At 41.0% G+C, this 17,934-nt stretch overlaps 1 protein-coding gene across 1 annotated transcript; it reads right to left on the bottom strand.

Annotated features, from left to right (window-relative positions):
• Positions 1-1,927: 1,927 nt before the first annotated feature.
• Positions 1,928-17,811, bottom strand: asxl2 (ASXL transcriptional regulator 2). The gene is made up of 12 exons (XM_050061433.1): positions 17,620-17,811; positions 15,384-15,466; positions 14,121-14,229; positions 13,829-13,970; positions 11,450-11,568; positions 10,303-10,423; positions 9,946-10,005; positions 7,749-7,909; positions 6,846-6,942; positions 6,603-6,708; positions 4,391-5,120; positions 1,928-4,045 (listed from the first exon to the last, which is right to left on the bottom strand). The coding sequence occupies exons 1-12, from the start codon at positions 17,674-17,676 to the stop codon at positions 2,231-2,233; spliced, it is 3,600 nt and encodes a 1,199-aa protein (XP_049917390.1). The 5' UTR covers positions 17,677-17,811; the 3' UTR covers positions 1,928-2,230.
• Positions 17,812-17,934: the final 123 nt, after the last annotated feature.

Genomic DNA, 17,934 nt, shown 5'->3' on the forward strand with positions numbered 1-17,934 from the left:
ATATATGGAAACCTGTCCTGATCCTAGCCCTACCATCTTAAAACCAATTTTCCACGAGACAAAACCCCCCATTTAATAACAAATACATTTTAAAAATGGACTTTGATTCATCCACTGACCTAAAAATGGTGCTTTTAAAAACATGTCATTTTGTTTTCATAAGGTAATGACACAAATGTAGACAGCTAAGAAGGGTACACACATTAGACAACATCTCTATGGAAAAATATAGACCAACGGAACCATTGAAAAAAGCTGGGCCATACAGATTATTGATACCTGGGCAATTTGAATTATAAAAGTCAAGTTATTCTCTGTATGGTGGTCTGTCCAGTCTAAACAAAATTATAGGAACAACAGACAGCCGATATATTATTATAGTAAATACCCTGTTGATTTTCAAAAAAAAAAACAATTAGCAAATAGATTTTTTTTATATTAAAATATATTAATTAAAATATATTACTTTGATTAACTAGTCAGACATTAAAAACAAGTTCTGATTATTTTGTTTTTTTAAAAGGTGACTTTGGCATATTACCTTGTAAATAATCGCTATAAAACAGGCCTACTTTGCACCTCCAGGAGTTTTCAAAATAAAGTTGATGCGTCTTAATTTGCATTCAGCATGAACACGTGAAAAACCAGCTGAGGTAACATTTCACATCGGCCTTTTTGTACGTTAATATGTGGTAAGGTAAGCATTTATATTGTGTTAACATCATTGTAATGCAGCTACAAGGTTGTTACAACACCACAAATGTGCTGGTCCATCCATGTATATCACAAACATACATTACTGTACAATATATAAACATGATCCAATGTTGTGTTGTGCTTATAAAACTTCAAACCACATTAAACATAAATTTGACTCCCAATTCTCTGGGGAAAAAAAGGCCATTTTTAAGTGAAATGTTACATCCGCCTGTTAATCAGTGTCATATTGTACCTCCAATTCATTGTGTAAAACCAAAGCATGCTATGCTCAATCATTCTGTGATAAAGCATTTAGCGTTTTAGCATAACGTACTGTTCTTCTCCATTTTCTTTCCACAGTAAAAATAATCTTGTAATAAACAAAAATATGCTCAAGCAAAGTGTGCTGCACGAATAAAATAAATTTCTACATCTAGGCATATACCGTTAATGAGCAAATATTTACAGTGAAAAAAACAAAATCATCTTCATTTTCTCCCCTTTGCCTTGAGTGTTTTTTACTGTTTGCCACTGCTGATCTGTCTGTACAGGCATACAAGCATGAGAATACCCATCTCACGGGAGACAACGTCTATAAACTGGCTTTTCTGGGGAGAAAATGAAGGTTCACATAGTAGGAAGTGACTCTAGACCTTGACCTGGAATGGAAAAGATCTCAAAAAAGGAACATATAGGCATTTTATATATATATATATATATATATATATATATATATATAAATGATTCTTCTTTTCCCCCTATGTTTGAATGTAAGTGCTGTACGCAGTCATTACCATACATCCAGGTAGTTTTCAAGTGCTTCGCTCTGTAACTGTTACTCAAAAAATGATGTGATGTGCAATCCTCATGAGTTGTTTTCATGGTATCATTCAAAATCCCATCTCTTTCTAAAACGATACATGTTCTTAAATCTGAGTGTGTTCAGTAATAAATGTACAGTTTTTTTATATAAAATAGTTACTGTGAGTTGCACTTCCCTGCCATGCGTGCATAAATGCCAGGAGGTACTCTATAACCAATGATTATCATTAGCGCCCTTTTTTTTTTGCCTTTAAACCACAACTGATGATTAGGCCCAATAATAAAAAGTGTCAGTCTTAAACACAACAGTCATTATGTTCTACAAAAATAGCAACATTCATTTTTCCCTCCTTTTTTTAAAAACTACACATATATATATTTAAAAAAATATATCACACTAATCCTAGCCGAGTGCAAACATTGCCAGATTTTATATTTGTCACACATCTGACACACTACTGATCTGATTGAAAATTGATTGACATTTCTACCAAAAAATTGCACAGAACAACTTTTCATAGATGTTGGTGAAACAAAAGACCATCCAGTGTAAATCCTTACTTTTCCAACAGCAACCGCGTGCTGGTTGTTTTGTGCGGAGCGTGGCTAACATGCGTCACTCCAGCAGTGATTCTGAATGACCTGCTTCTGCTTTGTGTCTCGCATCAATAAAAAATCAAACCATCTTCTAAGTATTATTAATTTCATATCATCGTACAACTAAACATGACACACAGAGTTTCGAGGGGCCGATGCAGTCATCATGGCAAAAGGCTCCACATCCTTTGCACATGATCATCGCCTTCAGTCGGCAGTAGCATTTGGACTGGACGTCCTCCATGTTGGAGCCCTCCATGAACGACTGCTCAGGTGAGGGCTCACCCTGGTTGCCGTGGTCTAGCGAGTGACCGGCAGGTATGGTGGTGACAGTCACTGAAAAAGACATGACGCTCCCATGGACGCCGCGGCCGTCAGCCTCTGCAGAGGCTGTGGAAGAGCCGATGCCTGCAGTGCTGTGGTTTAAAGTGTGAGGTACAGACATGCTGATAGTGCCACCGTAGCATGATGCTGCCACGACTTCCTGATTATCGAGCGTTCTCTGGGTTTGAAAGGCAGACTGCCGCTGGTGACTGGGGTCCACTTGGGCAAGATATGGCTCGGAGTTTCCTTGGTTACTATTGCAGAGTTCGAGGTGCCTTCGGTGTGACTGAGAAAAATGGCTGGTGTCTTTGGCTGTCGCACTGGTGCTGTCGTTATCGGCACCGGCGTCAAAATCCTCTGATCCAGGCTCAGTCTTTACGTTGGAGCAATGCTGAATGCTCGCTGCTTCGTCAGACTTGGTTATGGAGTATCCCTGCTGCTCTGTTTTAACCCCGGGAGCGGGAAAGAAACATTTCCTGGCTGGTTCTTCGTCCTTAGCCGCCTCCTCTCCTTCTGTGCTTTCCCTTTTAAAACCTGACACAGATGTGTTTGGGATGACAGACTGATGCAGTCTCCTGCTATCTGGTCCTCTGCCGTATGTGGACACATTGAGCAGGTAATGTCCCGTCATAGCAGGCCTTGGCATCCTCTTACGACCCAGAAATCCAACTGAAATCCTGGTTTGGTCCTGCTGCTCTTCTGCATGCACCAGCTGATGGACTTTGTACTGAGGGTGCTGAGGCCCCATGCCACCATAAGGCTGGCTCTGCTGGCCCTTCCTCTGCATTAGAGCCTGCACAATCTGCTCCTGAGTCTCCTTATCAGGAAGATCCCTGTGGTGTCTTGTGTATTCTGAGAACACTCCTGCTCGTCCTGCTGTACTTAACTGGTGGAACATCTGCTTATCAGCCCGGTGCTCAGTGGGGTGTGGTGTCTTCACCTTACTGCCAGAGGATAAATTTGACATCTTTACTTCCACCTTGGATAGCGGTTTTGGGAGGATCTGCTCCAAGGGAACCTCTTTGCCTTGCAGAAGCTGAGTGACCAGTGGATTGTTTGCAGGGATACAGGAGCTGGTTTTGGGTAATGATCCAGCAGGTGATTGGTTTTCCTGTCCCTTCAGAGTGTGCACAGATGATGGAGTGGGTTGCAACTGAATGCTATGAGGCCCTGCACTGACAGTACCAGCAAAATGAACTTTGTGTTTTTCATCAGCTTTGCTTGAGTAAGATGTTTGAGACTGGTTTGGGCTTAGTTGGTCGAAAGAGTCCAGTGGGCGAGAAGGAGGCGTACTGGTCTGACTGATGCTGTAGCTGGAGGTTGGTAACCTGGTGAATGCCTGTGGGGACGTTGGGCTGGGGCTGGGCGATGGCTGTGTTTGCTCACCACTGCCTCCCCCTGGCCCCGGGCCTGGGACTGCTCCCTTCGATGCAGATGATACCGCGGCAGCCGCTGCTCGCTGCGCTCGGGCGAGCTGAGCTTTGGCTTTGATGTCAGCCAAAGTGCGAGCACCAGTACGGCCTGGGCTGCTAAGCGGGGCCGGGAGGGGAGTCCTGGGTGAGACTTGGCTTGGTGACAAAGGAAGAATCCTTGACACTGGAATCTGCAAAATTAAAAAGGAGTTTTCAGAGAATTGTTTCAAGATAAACATCAAGTAAATTAACTTCTGTGTTTAGTTATTGCCTTCTCACTTACAGCTACAAGACCCTGCTGAAAGTAGCTAATTTAGGGATGTACTGGGAAAGTTAAAAGTTGCCTTGACTCTCTTTTGCCATACACTCCATCCACTCTAACTGCTGTGAATCCAAGCTGACAACAGCTGGAGCCCTCTGTAAAGACGCAGGCTACAAACTTGTCAGAGCTGCCTTTAAAACCTACAAGTGGTGAGTTTTTTAAATTTTAATTCATAAGATAGATCAGAGACTTTGCATTTACACATTTTTCCTACCTTGAGTGGTGGAACCCTCTGATTTGTTGTTGAAGTTGGTGTGGCCGGGCTGGATATGGATGACGCTGGAGGAGATACAGAGGAGACTGAGGACACAGAGGAGACTGAGGACATACGGGGCCTTTTCTCTGGTGTCAGTTCATCCCCAATCTCACAGGGAGATTTCCTTTTCAGTGGCTCTGAGGGGCCACTGGGCTCAGAGATGACCTCCTCGCTCTCCTCAGCAGGCTTAACCACAGACACCGGCTGATCCTCTTTCAACTCTGAACTAGCCTTTGGTGGACAGCTCTTCTTCACAGGCGACTGAGGGAGTTCAGTTTTCTCCTCCTTCACTTCCTCTTTATGCTCCTTTTCAGGCACTGTACCTGCTGCGGCCCGTTGAGTCTGCTTCTCAGCCTCTGGTGTTTTCACTGCAGGTGTTGGCCCAGACTGTGCTGTTGCATTCAACTTGCGATCCTCAGTGTACTGCGAGCGCCGCGTCTTCATAGGCTCTGTGGTGAAGACTGGCTCTCTCTGAGCAGGCTGTGCCTTCAGAGGCTCCTTTGTTGGCTTCATGTCTTTCACAGCGGTAGCAGCAGCATCAGTCTGGCTGCTGTCCTTGGTGCCCTTGGGATGCTCTGGTGCTTGAGCGGCAGGTCCTGTCTGATGAGCATGGGACTGGGGCCTGGCAGACTCCTGATTCACATCAGCCTTTGTCAGCTCTTTGGATTCCTCAAAGCTAAGCCCAGAACTACAGAGAGTGAGAGAAGAGGGAGGTAGGAAGACAGACAAAGAAATAAATCAAAAAATCAAAAAAAGTGCTTTCTCCCTAAAAAGGAACAAATAGATTTAATAAAACACTGAGCTTTTAAATGAATTATGAGGAATACACACAAAGTATTGTGATATTGTTTGATAGATATACAGATGAAAACATAACTGTTGTCTGTTCACTTTTTTTGAAAATGAAAGTTAGTCAGATTACCTACACTTGTGTTAATTTTAACTAATTTTAATTAAACATATACTACACCTGAGTGACGAGAGGCTTCAGTATGGCGTAAGAGAGGCAAGTATTAAACTTAAAAACCAGAAATCATGTGTTCAGTCTTTTGTATGTCATCCACTGAGACAGCTTCAACTGGCATATTGATACACAATCAATCAGCCTCCGAATTAGATACATTTTTAAGCAGCAAACAGATTCATTTTGATTTAGCCTTTCTTGAAGTACTATGATGTTGCTGGAAACAAAGCAATTCAATATGCTGTGAATACTGTGAACGAACACTTAAATTCCACTACTAATGTTCCCGAGAAGAAATCTTACTTATAATGTGAGAGGGAGATGAGGGTGGTGGTCACATCCTATTTGGAATCTCATTCAGATCAAAATAATCTTTCAAACACACCACCGTTTCATAATAATGCATTTCTCAAATGAGATATTCTGTCATGTTAATGATGTGAAGAGAGAACAGCAGAGGGGTGGACTTGAGTCAAATGACTTGGACTTGAGTCAGACTTTCAACTTGACTTGGACTTTCACACCAGTGACTCATGACCTCACTTGGACTTGAGCCTTTTGACTGGAAAATGTTTGATACCTTCCCCCAAACCCAAAGATTACGCGCAGATTATTTAAAGTGTGCCAGTAATCAATTAATTTCCCTTCATTCCCTTAATCAACTAACATTAACGCCAGGTCCACTTTGTTTGAACCAATCTGACTGTATCCAGTTGAGCTGCAGGAGAGAACCATTCAGAAATAATGTTACCTTACTGAGCGCAAGTTGGAGAAATGATACCAAAAATAATTTAATTTCCATACAGAAACTACTTAGTGGTCAACAAAAAAATGTATTGCGGTATGCAATTGTGTGAGACAAATATTACAGACAGAGATGAAACAACTTCCAACGAACGTTTTGATAAATAATACTCATTTTAAAAAATATTAAGCACTTTTGTAAATTTGATATTGATAAAATAGATTTGGTCAAGAGAGCATTATGACTAGTTTAGGACTCAAAATTTAAGACTTGGGACTTGTCTCAGGACTTGAGTACAAAACTTGAGACTTGTGACTTGTAAAACAATTATTTGGTCCCACCTCTGGCGTAGAGGGCTTTATGGATTTGGAAATTCTAAAACCAAAATATGCCTTCCAACTTCTCTAAAGCTGGATCATATTAGCAAATAACTAAATAATATACAACAAAGGGGAACTTACTTTTCACCATAATAGTTTTCAAAGAAGGCCTCCTTCCAGTGCTCAACTTTCTTTTCCTTCTCAATTTCTTGGCGCATTCGAAGCTGCAACTCAGGAGTGAAGTCACCTGCAAAGCAAAAAGTTACATAATAAAAAAAAAAAGAAAAGTTATACTGGATCTGTGTAGTGGCACTGAACCTTGGTGACATAATTTTTCTTTTGAACTGAATGCTGTCATTATGAGTCGCAAAGAGTTGCACTGACCCTCAGCCAGTCTCTCCTTCCAGGACTGAGCTGCTGATGTGAAGAACTCGTTGTTTAAGGCAGAACTAGTGACCTTCAGAAGGCCGTCCATGCAAGCCTGGGGAGAGGAGGCACAATGTTATGACTAACATCATCGCAGTCGCCATCACTGCAGCAGTATGTCAACTTATGCTTCCTGTATGTGATGCAAAGTCAAACATGTAGAGTCAGTGAACATGATTTAATGCTGTAAAGAAGTTAGCTGTGTGTAAACTGTGTCCAGGGATTTGTTTGTCATTTTTAAAATAACTGTTTTTAAGATAGTTAAAGGGAAATTTCGGTTTATTTCATCCCGTCTCCTATCGTCCTAAATTTGGTTCAAGTGACTAGTGACATACAGATAATAGTTAGCATGTTAGCCGTTAGCCTAGATACAGCCGTAGCGTCAGACCTGTTAAAACGTAAGAGAACTGGCATCCCTTCAAGTGCAAAGTTAGTCCACTAAACAAGCTTTTTTCCCACAAATACCGGTAAGGTAAGACAACACGTTTACATGTCGTTTTCTATATGTTCTCTGACATTTATCCTAACAATATGAGGCGGTCTTTGTGGAAAAAAAGCTTGTTTAGTGGACTAACTTTGCACTTGAAGGGATGCCCGTTCTCTTACGTTTTAACAGGTCTGACGCTTCGGCTGTATCTAGGCTAACGGCTAACATTCTAACTATTATCTGTATGTCACTAGTCACTTGAACCAAATTTAGGACGATAGGAGACGGGTTGAAATAAACCGAAATTTCCCTTTAAACACACTATATGATGATTGGTAGAAAAGACATGCACATACAGTATAATATTGCACACTCTACATGTAGTGCCACATAATGCAACAACAGCATAAAAGTATGTATAATTTTAGAGCCACCTGCCGGTCAACTTCAGGCAGAAGTTTGAGCAGCCTCTGTTGGCAGTCAGGGGGCAGGACAGAGAAGGTGTGCTTGTTGATGATCGCCCGCAGGTTGGTGTTAACCAAAATGGAGTCTGGTGTTTCCACATCTATTTTACACTTGGTGCGTTTCAGCTGCCCTGCAATACAAAACAAAACAGGAAACAGATGTAAGCCAAGACTGATCCAGTGCAGAAACATGCCGATCTTGCAACTGACATCTTGAGTAATTTACTCTCACATGTGGTCAAGTAATTTGTTTTTCTTCTGAGCATTTTTGTTCTGCTAATGTGGGATCAATTTCACTTGTTCTTCCACTACTTGAACTTCCACTACTTGAACTAAAAACAAGCATGTAGGCAGATACAAGTTTGTCAGATTATTTTAAACAATGCTAATGGATAAGACTGGTGTTATTTTTCCATTTTCTTAATGTCAAGAAATCTCATGAAAAGACCAAAACCAACAATGCTTCTGTCCATCTCTCAGTACTGTTAGACTTCCCACCTAGCCTGGAAATCCAGACCCAAATCTAGAAAGATTTAGGGTCTGGCTATGAGTAATGAAAATGGCCCAACTCGAGGGGCGGCACCAAGCATGCATTTGAAAATATCACTGCACGCAATTGGATAACACTACAACCAATCAGAACAATACACGGGGTGACGTATCCAGAGCGCTACCAGCGGAGCTAACTGGTAGATTAGACTCTTGCCGTATCCGGTCGGCAAAACAGCAAAAACGTCCTTCTTGCAAAGGAAAGATTCGAGCGCCGTCTTCTGTTCCTCTTTTAGAGAAAAAGCCAAGTCTAACTCGTTCATTGTAGCGGCCAAAGCCGTTTCAAACAACTGGTGTTCATCCGTAGCCACCTTGCATTGTTTACTGACTGATTCCGGACTTCGTCGTCGCAGCGCTGTCGTCATCTGTGTTTCTATATCAGATACACCGATGTGATTGGTGCAGCTTGGCTCCAAGGGCATAGGTAATGAGCATCATTACTGATTGCCAGAGTGACTCGCTGAGCAAATTCAAATTGTGCTCTAGCGAGAACTCTGGATTTCCAGGGTATTTCCCACCCTGTATACAGCACAAAACCCCAAGCACATAAGTTCCTACTAAAGACATAAACCATTAAAAACACAAGTATACACTATAGTTTCATTTAAAAAGGCTACATAATGGCCTAAAACAGCTGGGCATTGTAGTTTTTTGTAAATGCTGCTCCAACAGGAGTAAATAGTGCATTGAATGGGGACTATTTTAAGCTATGGATTAAAACATTTTTGGTGAACTAGGGAGTATTTGTGGCACCACAAAAGAGTAGCTGAGGTTGACTAAAAAGAAACTGGAAATGTGTGAGAATGCAGATCAACGCCTGGCGGTCACTGGAGCTGATCGTAGCAATTCTGGACAATACACGTGGCTCTGTGCGCAGTGAAATTGTCCCTCCCGGCTCCCTTATAGTCAAGATGGCAGCGGGCAAAGATAGCAAAATGGGTTCATTCTTTTTCATCTTGCATCATGCCTAACTTAACTTCATATAACATGCCAGGTATGGAATAATCTACACATGCTCCAGTTGTTTCGTTGAGCCACAACAAAGGCCGAAATATGGCCTGCAACAGACGGTAAAGCTTGGTGTTATCAGCCAAGCCGAACGCTGGAAACACCTTTTGCTCAAAGCATTTGCTACATGATTTTGTTAAGGACTTGATACCGGTCAACAACGATATAAGACAATCAATAAAACAGGTTTTCCAACAATTGTAAATCACTGCAACTACAAAAGGTCTTTGAGCATACCGTCATAAATGTGCACACAAAATATTAGGCTGACTGGTCCAGTACGAGAACAACTGTGGACAGACAGATGCAGAGATGCCCACGCATCGGCACACATACAGTATCGTGTGTTCACTGTAATGAAACAACATGCCAGTCAGTTCAACAGTTTGGTCTGTAATATATTTGGGCAACAATGGAGGACTACGGCACAGAGGAATAGTCTTCACTAAGCTTTGGCAACACAGACAACACTTGATAGCAGGATAGGATTGTCAGTTTTGGTCTTTTCATTGGATTTGTTTACAGTAACAAAAATATGGAACATCACCAGCCCATCACCCATTAAGATTTCAAGACCACTTGATTAAATGAAAGTAGATGTTTGACTTACCTGCGTTAAGGCGGCCTGACCTCTGAGAAACCTTCCTGGGGACAACTGGGTGACATAAGTCTGTTTAAACAGAGGGAAAACAGTGGAAGGAAAAGCTCAGAGAAATAGCAAAGCAAAAATCTGTTTCCACTCTAATGCTGCCAATTACATGAGTCATGTTTGGATAATAATAATAGTGCCTTTTGTTGTGTACTTATGAAAACCTGTAATAACAGGACAATACCTTCAACTGCATCAATATCACTTATCATCGACACTGTGTGTAATATCATGCAATGAACATTGCTAAAATATTCAGAGTGACTACTGCTAATTTCTTTTTAAATTGTATGTGACAATATAATAGCTGCCACCTACCAGTCTTTGTAGTAATGTTGTCAGCCATGTCTTTGATGGATTTCAGAAGCAATCTAGGACTGGAGGTGGTTGGCATTCCCCCCTGTCTGCGCTGATTTCTCTGTTGCTGCTGCTTCAAGGCCTGAAAATGAGCAAAATAAGGAAGGAACAAATAGCCAGCAGAATGAGAAAAAGAGAGTGTGAATGTGTGTAACCCTCTGTCTCCCTGCAACTACTCCCCCAGGGCCACTTGCCTGGTTAAATAACAGCTAAATAACAGTGCAGCAATGAAACATAGGTTGCATAACACGAGCATAAATCAACTCTGCGTTGTAAATCTGTCGAGAAGTCTGATCACCTCACAAACACAATGTCAACAGATTAAAGGAGCAATCCAAGACGGTCCGCTGTTTTGTTTCAGCTGATTGAAACAAAAAGACAATCACAGAAGGAAAATACACAATAAGTCTCCCAGGCACTAATATTTTAGCCAAATCGCCATCTTCTAGTGTTGCCTACGCCCAATAAATGAATACAAATTGGTCTTACAGAGCTGAAAATTCCACACCAGCACAGATGGAGTGAATTACAATCTGTGCAATCAAGTGCAATCTAATTAAATGGAACACAAAAGGCACGAAGCAGCCAATAGGAAAATGGTGAACAGGGTGGATTATGAGGACATTAATACTGTAAAACCAGCTATAGGCACTTTCCCCGACGCCTCATTGTCTTTAAATAATCAGCACAAGATGTTATACAGGCAGGGAATGGACGGATAATTGGTGCCTGCTGACACGCCAGCGTGGGTTATGTACGTGTTTATTGACAACATGTCAGCAGAAAAGTTCAGATAGATGTGGTGAAATCTGCAGAAAAGTATAAGTGAGTATTCTGACATGGACCAAAGGTGTAAGATTCAGATCAGTACTGTTTTTTAAAAACTCTAATCTTGGTATATAAATACAAGAAAAACAAGATGAAAACCTTACGATGTATTAGTGTGTTGCAAAGTGAGGTGGCAGAGATTTATATGGGTGTATGAGTGTGAGGGTGTGGCAGGAACTCATACGATTTCAGACATGAATAGTATAGTTTTACTCGGCTATGTAGTCATTATAGTTGCGATAAACTGCTAAAAGATACAGAATACAGAAAGCATCCGTACCTGTTTCAGAGCTTTCTTGCTGTGTTTCTGTGAGGGAGAGATGAGTTTACTTGGGGGGACAGAAGGCGATGAGCATCGAGGCTGCGGAGAGGACGGCTGTGACTGCAGCTTGGAAGGAACTACGAAACACAAAAGCACAAAGTAGATGTTACCAAATACACTTCCTGAGGGTGGGGTACAGACTTTATCACATCATGCTTTTGTTTTGATGAAACTGAAACCAATACTGTGCACAAAGGTGCAGGTTGCATTACCTTGCTAAAATATCATATTACTAAATATGGGCTGAACACCTCCTCAACACACTGTAGCCGTTCCACTTGATTCTTATTCAATGCCACTTAATTTGCATTTGACTTTGCGGCTCTTTGCATTGATTAGTTCAAAAATAAAACATTATCCAAGTCCTCCCACTCAGATATAAACCAAGGTTATTTGCTTGGCAGTTTCAAACTTGTGCATAATGAGGAAGTGGTCACGGGTCATACTGAGAAAATACAGTTTCCTGTTTTAACAGTCACTTAAAATATTCAAGTGGCAGAGGGAAATAATGAGAGTCAGTGAGAGCACAGCCTGAGGAAAACAAAATAATTGACACTTGAAGGAAAAGCTCATTCTCCAAAGTTGCTCTGCAATCAGGTGCAATCAGGTGTGCCTTTCACAATAAGGTAATGATTTGACCCCACAGACACACAAAGAGCCAAAACTGCTGTAATGCGAACGTCCTGTTGTGCAAGTAAGACATCAAGGATGCAGCTTGTTTGTTTAAAAGATAAAACCCACCTTTTGCTATCATCATGGTTGATGCTCGGTGTATTCCAGAATTTATTTTGTGATGAGGCGATGTTATTTGTGTTTGCCTCCTCTGCAGCTACTTCAGCTGTTTTCCTGTGTTTCCGCAATGACTTCTAACAGCGGCAGAGAAGGGGCGTTAACTCTCATAGTCATAATGGGGCTTGGTAACCAGCCAGCGAAAATGAGCAAATGAGCAGAGCTACAGTCCTTACTTATTGCGTTATTTTCAAGAGTGCAGGATCTTTCTCTTCTGTTGATTATACCTGAATGATTGTTGAGCAGCAGTGACAGTTATGCATAAAGAAAGAAGCCAGCTGTGAACAGAGCTTTTAAATGAAGCTAATTTAAATAATGTTGGGGGGGGGTGTTTAAAAGAGCAGTATGTAGGACTTAGTGGCATCTTGTGGTAACGACTGCAGATTGCAATCAGTTGAAACTTCTCCTGTGTGCCAAGCGTGAACTCCTGGTTGGGATTCCTTCAGTGTTCATTGTTCAGGAGGTTTTTACCAAGAGCAAAATTATCCTCAAAGGTCCTCTCCAAAACACACCAGGTAATTAAAACAGATAAAAACACTGACTTAAGCAGTCTCACGTTACAAATCAGTGTTTCTCCAATGCTGTTCGGCATTTCAAAGACAGGCTGTTAGCCCAGCACACGCTAATGTTTAACTAAAGAGACCTTCAGGGGGTTTTGAACAAGTGCCGAATTATCCGCAGAGGTCTAATCCTCTTCAACACAAACAGGCCCATTGATTTAAATTAATAAAAACACTGAATAAAGCTGTTTCATGTTTAAAAAAAAATCTGTGTTTTTCTGACACTGTTTGCCTTGTCTGTTCTGAACTACTGCAGGAACATGGTGGTGCAACATGGCGGATTCCATGGGCTCATTCTAAGGTAACAAGAACACAGTAATTCTTATTTTCAGGTGATTATATATAAAAGAAAACATACTTATTAGATTATATTCCATGTCTGCCAATATATCCTCCTAAATCCTACACACTGGATCTTTACTATTTGTTAGCTCGCAAAATTGGTCAACCGTCAGTAAAGTTTGAAGTGGTGACATGGTGATATTTTTTTAATTCTTTCACTTATTTAAACCAAATAATGTACTATCATCTATTTTACATCTGTATCAGTATTATGAATGTTATTTCCTGATGACCCAAAAATGCTTTTTGGAGATAATGGTCTGTACAATCTACTTTAAGAAGCAGTGGTTTCCAACTGGTGGGTCGTGGGTCCATTCTGAATGGACCGCAAGTGACTAACAAACATGTCAAGTTTGTAAAAAATGCACTTTTTTTTAACTACAGTGAATTTCCAGCACAGAGTTTTTCTTTTGAAGTGCCATTTCCTGCTGTAGAGTGAGTGAATAATGGACAGCTATTTGACAAAGACAGCAAACTAGCCAGACGACGTGGCTGAACGCAAGTACGATATTAAACTACGTGGACCTTGAACTAATGACTAAGGAGAAATCTGGACCCTGTGGCTGGACCAGTCAGGAAGCATTGACCTAAGGAATGCACTGATGTACCAACAATTAATAATGATCCTGTGTGTGGAGCACAGTACCTCTTCGCATCCACCTTCCTCTCCTGCCCTCTCCTGCGATGGCACTGCTGTTGTTTTCTGTGCTTTGGGAGTCAGACAGATTGTCACTGCTCTCCTCGGAGCCCTTCTCAGACAGCTCCTTCACCACATCTGAGATGTCCTTCTACATAAAAAATAGAGGACATGGAGTAAATGACCTTTATTTTATAGGTACAGAAAAAAAGGGCCAAGCAATTACCAGAATGAATGATTACAAGTGGTCTTTTACTTAAAAGTCACGACACCAGAGAAAGCCGCTTTGTGTCGGACGAACCTTTAACGTGTAGACGCCCATTCTTCCTGGAACTTTGTAGAAGATCCCCTCCTCACCACGAGAGTTTGTGTGCAGCATTGCATTCAGACATGCCAGCGGCGAGGTTCCACTGGATCATAAGAGAAAAACGCAAATTACACATCTGTTGCTCAATAAATCAGACAGCTGGGAGAAGACGCAAGAAGGGTAAAGGCTGCTCTGATATCTGGGGAGAAATAACTTCACATAACAAATAATCATGTATCAATACGACACACATGAGTTCAGGTCGGATTCACATCACTGTATTTGTGGGACAATTTTCTGAATGTTTTAATACAGAATCAGTTGCATAAAAGTGATTCAAGGCTAATCTCATCATCGTAAACAGCTGATAGTCTCAGATTAAATTGCTCTGACATAACTGTGTCTGTTGCATAAAAATCTGCTCTAGTTAAGTCAAACATTTTCTAAGCAAACTTGAGTTAATTAAGGGTGCACAAGAACGCCGCAGCAGTCATGCAAGAGATGCATCCAGAGGTACATAGTGAAGCAAAAAAAAAAAAAACTTGTCATCTTACATTTGTGTTATTTCATACAGTTTAACACACGCTATATTACTTAGTGTAAGGCAAAAAGTTTAGTATTAAAACACATTCAGATTGAGAAAAATGCAACATCTGTTATTCGTTTAGAAAATCACACTGGTGGGGTTCCAGATATCGCCAGCCAGATCATTTATCTCATTAAATTTATACCACGGCTACATTGTTTGGATAATATCATGTAACCGTGTTGAGCTTTTGCATCTAAAGAGTAAAAAGATCGCTGTCAGGATCCATGCTTTACTTTGTTAGAACTTCAGCTAATTTACCACACTGAAAAATCAATTTATGCAACAGGTGGCTATAACAAGTCTAGGTGAAATACAAGCGTGAGTCTAACACTGTCTTTATGCAACTGAAGGACATGTTATTGTTAATAACATGCAAAAGGTAAAAACCAAAGTGGCATTGCAGTGAGTTTGTTAAGATAAGGGGGTGGGAGGGCTAGCTTTTTCTTACCTTCTGGATGAGAACAGTGACAATGAAACAAAAAGAAACGAAACAATTATTAATTGGGTAAAATAATCGTTATGATGTGAACAAGAAAAAGTGAAGTACATGATATGAGCAATCAATAACAGATGGAGAAAGCTGTGTGCTCTCTCCCTCTCTTAATGAAGATGTCGCCTATATGAAGGGCATTTGCTGGAGTAAAGCTGTGATGCCAGGGAAAATGTACCTTATTTCTTTAAGCCGTTCTCTTTGGATCACCTGTAAGATCTCTTTATGGCTCATGGGCGTGTTAGGGTATTTCTCCAAAACCTACAAGAATAAAATATCATCATCAAAAAAAATCATTATAACATTATACAGTTGAGTTATTTCAGTGAGACTGATTGTCATACAGTGTGAGATTACACATACTGAAGCTTTATAACAAGTTTCCACAGAGCATCCATTCCTACTACACCATACATGATGCTCAAAATATCCAAGACCACAAACATTGTGGCTTTTTGCCTTTAATAGATTTAGATTTTCTGCTATAGTGTAGATCCACTTCTCTGGACAAACAGCTTAGTTTATTACTAAGTTATAATTTTCACATATGGCTGGGGGACTGTCATCAACAAGACTACTTGCAATTAAACACAGACAAGACAGAGGTTCTGATAATTGCTTTAGATTGTATGGCTTCAAAGGTCGGCCAGAGTATCGGGTCCCTTTCGTCAACTATACAGTTAAATTTTAAGAATCTTGGTGTTATTTTTGATCAGGCCATGCATTTAGAAATATTGCAAAGATCAAGTCTGTGGTGTGTCGACCTGAGCTAGAGATGATTATCCCTGCTTTTGTGTCCCCCCGACTGAACTACTGTAATTCTCTTTTTACTTGTCTAAATAAATCTTCTCTGAAGCGTCTTCAAATCATCCAGAACGCTGCTGCTAGGCTGTTAACCAGGTCCAGTGGGACAACCCATATCACTCCCATTTTAGTTTCTTTACACTGGCCTCCCAGCAGGTTCAGGATTCACTTCAAGATACTTGTTGATACTTCAGGTATAGTCTTCCCTGGTCAGGCACCTGAATACATCATCCATATATTGTCAGTAGGTCCCTTAGGTCTTCTGAACAGGACCTACAGTACTGGCTGTCTCCACTCCAGACTCAAAACAAAAGGTGACTGCGCCTTTTAAATAGTGGCTCCATCACTTCAAAATGGCCTAAATTGTCCAGTGTTTGTTCCCTGGTATGTTTCTGTTTGGGGTCTCAGGAGCCTGTATTTGCTCTATGTTTTACTGTCTTTAATATGTTATACTGCCTTTGTTTTTATTGATTGCATGTTTTATTGTTTGTATTTTGTGAAGCATTTTGTGAATTTCATTTCTGTGAAAGGTACTCTATCATGTAAAGTTTATTATGTGATATTATTGACACACTAGTATGTAATAATATGAACAGGGAATGCAGCAGGATCACTTTGATAAACGTTAAATTAACATTATCTGCAGCAAAACACGTCAACAAAAACGATCTCACATTACAGCTATCCTACAGAAACTTTGCCTCCATCATAAAAAACACATCTAATATTAAACAGACGATGCTACTTTATTTTGCTCTTGCACTGATTACATTTTATATCGTGTGTCCCCACATTACTGCAGTATGATTAGCATCTCGTTCAAAATGGACTTTATAGGTGTTTAGAAACTAACCATATTACAATTAACTACCTACTGACTTATAGCTACGTTATGTGAGCAAACTTGTTTAAATAAATAGCTCATCAAAGCGTATGTATCGCTGGAAAATGGATGTCCACACAGGCAATAACGTTACGCTTTAATTATGAAATACTTATTGGGAGTTTTTATATGTTGTAGTCATTAGCATGCTACGCTAGACAGCTAGCTACAATGCTAGCAACATTCATTACTGTATTGTGACATCTCGCCAAACGTTGGCATGCAATACACTAACTTGGTGGGCTAGTGTGGAATTAAGGGGACGTATGGGGATTGGTTTAATATGGATACTGTTTGTTTCACTGTGTTTTATTTGCAGCTGATATCAAACAAACTTGTTGACGAACTCCACGTTAGCAGGAGCTAGCGTGCTAACCTGGCTAGCGCGCAACGCCGACGTGCTTACTTAACGGTTACTTCATTCGACTTCAAATCGTGACAAACATGTCAGCGGCACCGTGTGGAGACAACACACAGGGGGGTTTTGGGAAGATGCTTGGGTGCACACAGCTGACAGTCACCTCGCTCGCATTTATGCTCAGCAGTGACAGCTACACGGCTAGTGACAGCGGTCCTCCAAATGTCTAACCGTCAACACGGGCCTTGCGCGGTGTACGCAACATCTCGTCTCTACTAGCAGGTCATGAACTCATAAACACAGTTGTACAAGTGGGAGCGTTCAAGGAAAACAACCACAACAAACGGCAGATAAAAACACCAAGAATACCGTCTTAGCGGCTTCCGCCCACGTCCTCCCCTTCTTTTTCTTCTGTCTCTCCGTCATTGTGGATGTCTTGTTGCACAGTAGTGTTGAATTAGTCTGTTCCAGTTGAAATGTTGCTTTAGTTACCGCGTAAGATCCACTCCGTCTGCCATGTTGGACTTACTGTAAAGAGTCATGTGACTCCCAAGGAAACGTCATCTTACTGTATAAAGCTGTCACTGCAAAGTCTTCAAGTTTCCCCCCACACATTTATAAAGCTGTCAACTGCAATTATGCCCAGGATCACAGCAGCTCTTAATACAGTAGGCAGTTCAAGAT

Source organism: Epinephelus moara, chromosome 14, assembly GCF_006386435.1.
Source record: "Epinephelus moara isolate mb chromosome 14, YSFRI_EMoa_1.0, whole genome shotgun sequence".
Lineage (NCBI taxonomy): Eukaryota > Metazoa > Chordata > Actinopteri > Perciformes > Serranidae > Epinephelus > Epinephelus moara.

Bases quoted from the DNA above. Each gene is read 5' to 3' on its own strand.
- asxl2 (XM_050061433.1), bottom strand. From the start codon at position 17,676: ATGACGGAGAGACAGAAGAAAAAGAAGGGGAGGACGTGGGCGGAAGCC. The intron at 13,971-14,120 runs GTTCGTCCGACA...TTTTTTATGTAG, and splicing joins TGGGCGTCTACACGTTAAAG to AAGGACATCTCAGATGTGGT. The intron at 7,910-9,945 runs GTAAGTCAAACA...TTTGTATTGCAG, and splicing joins GTCAGGCCGCCTTAACGCAG to GGCAGCTGAAACGCACCAAG.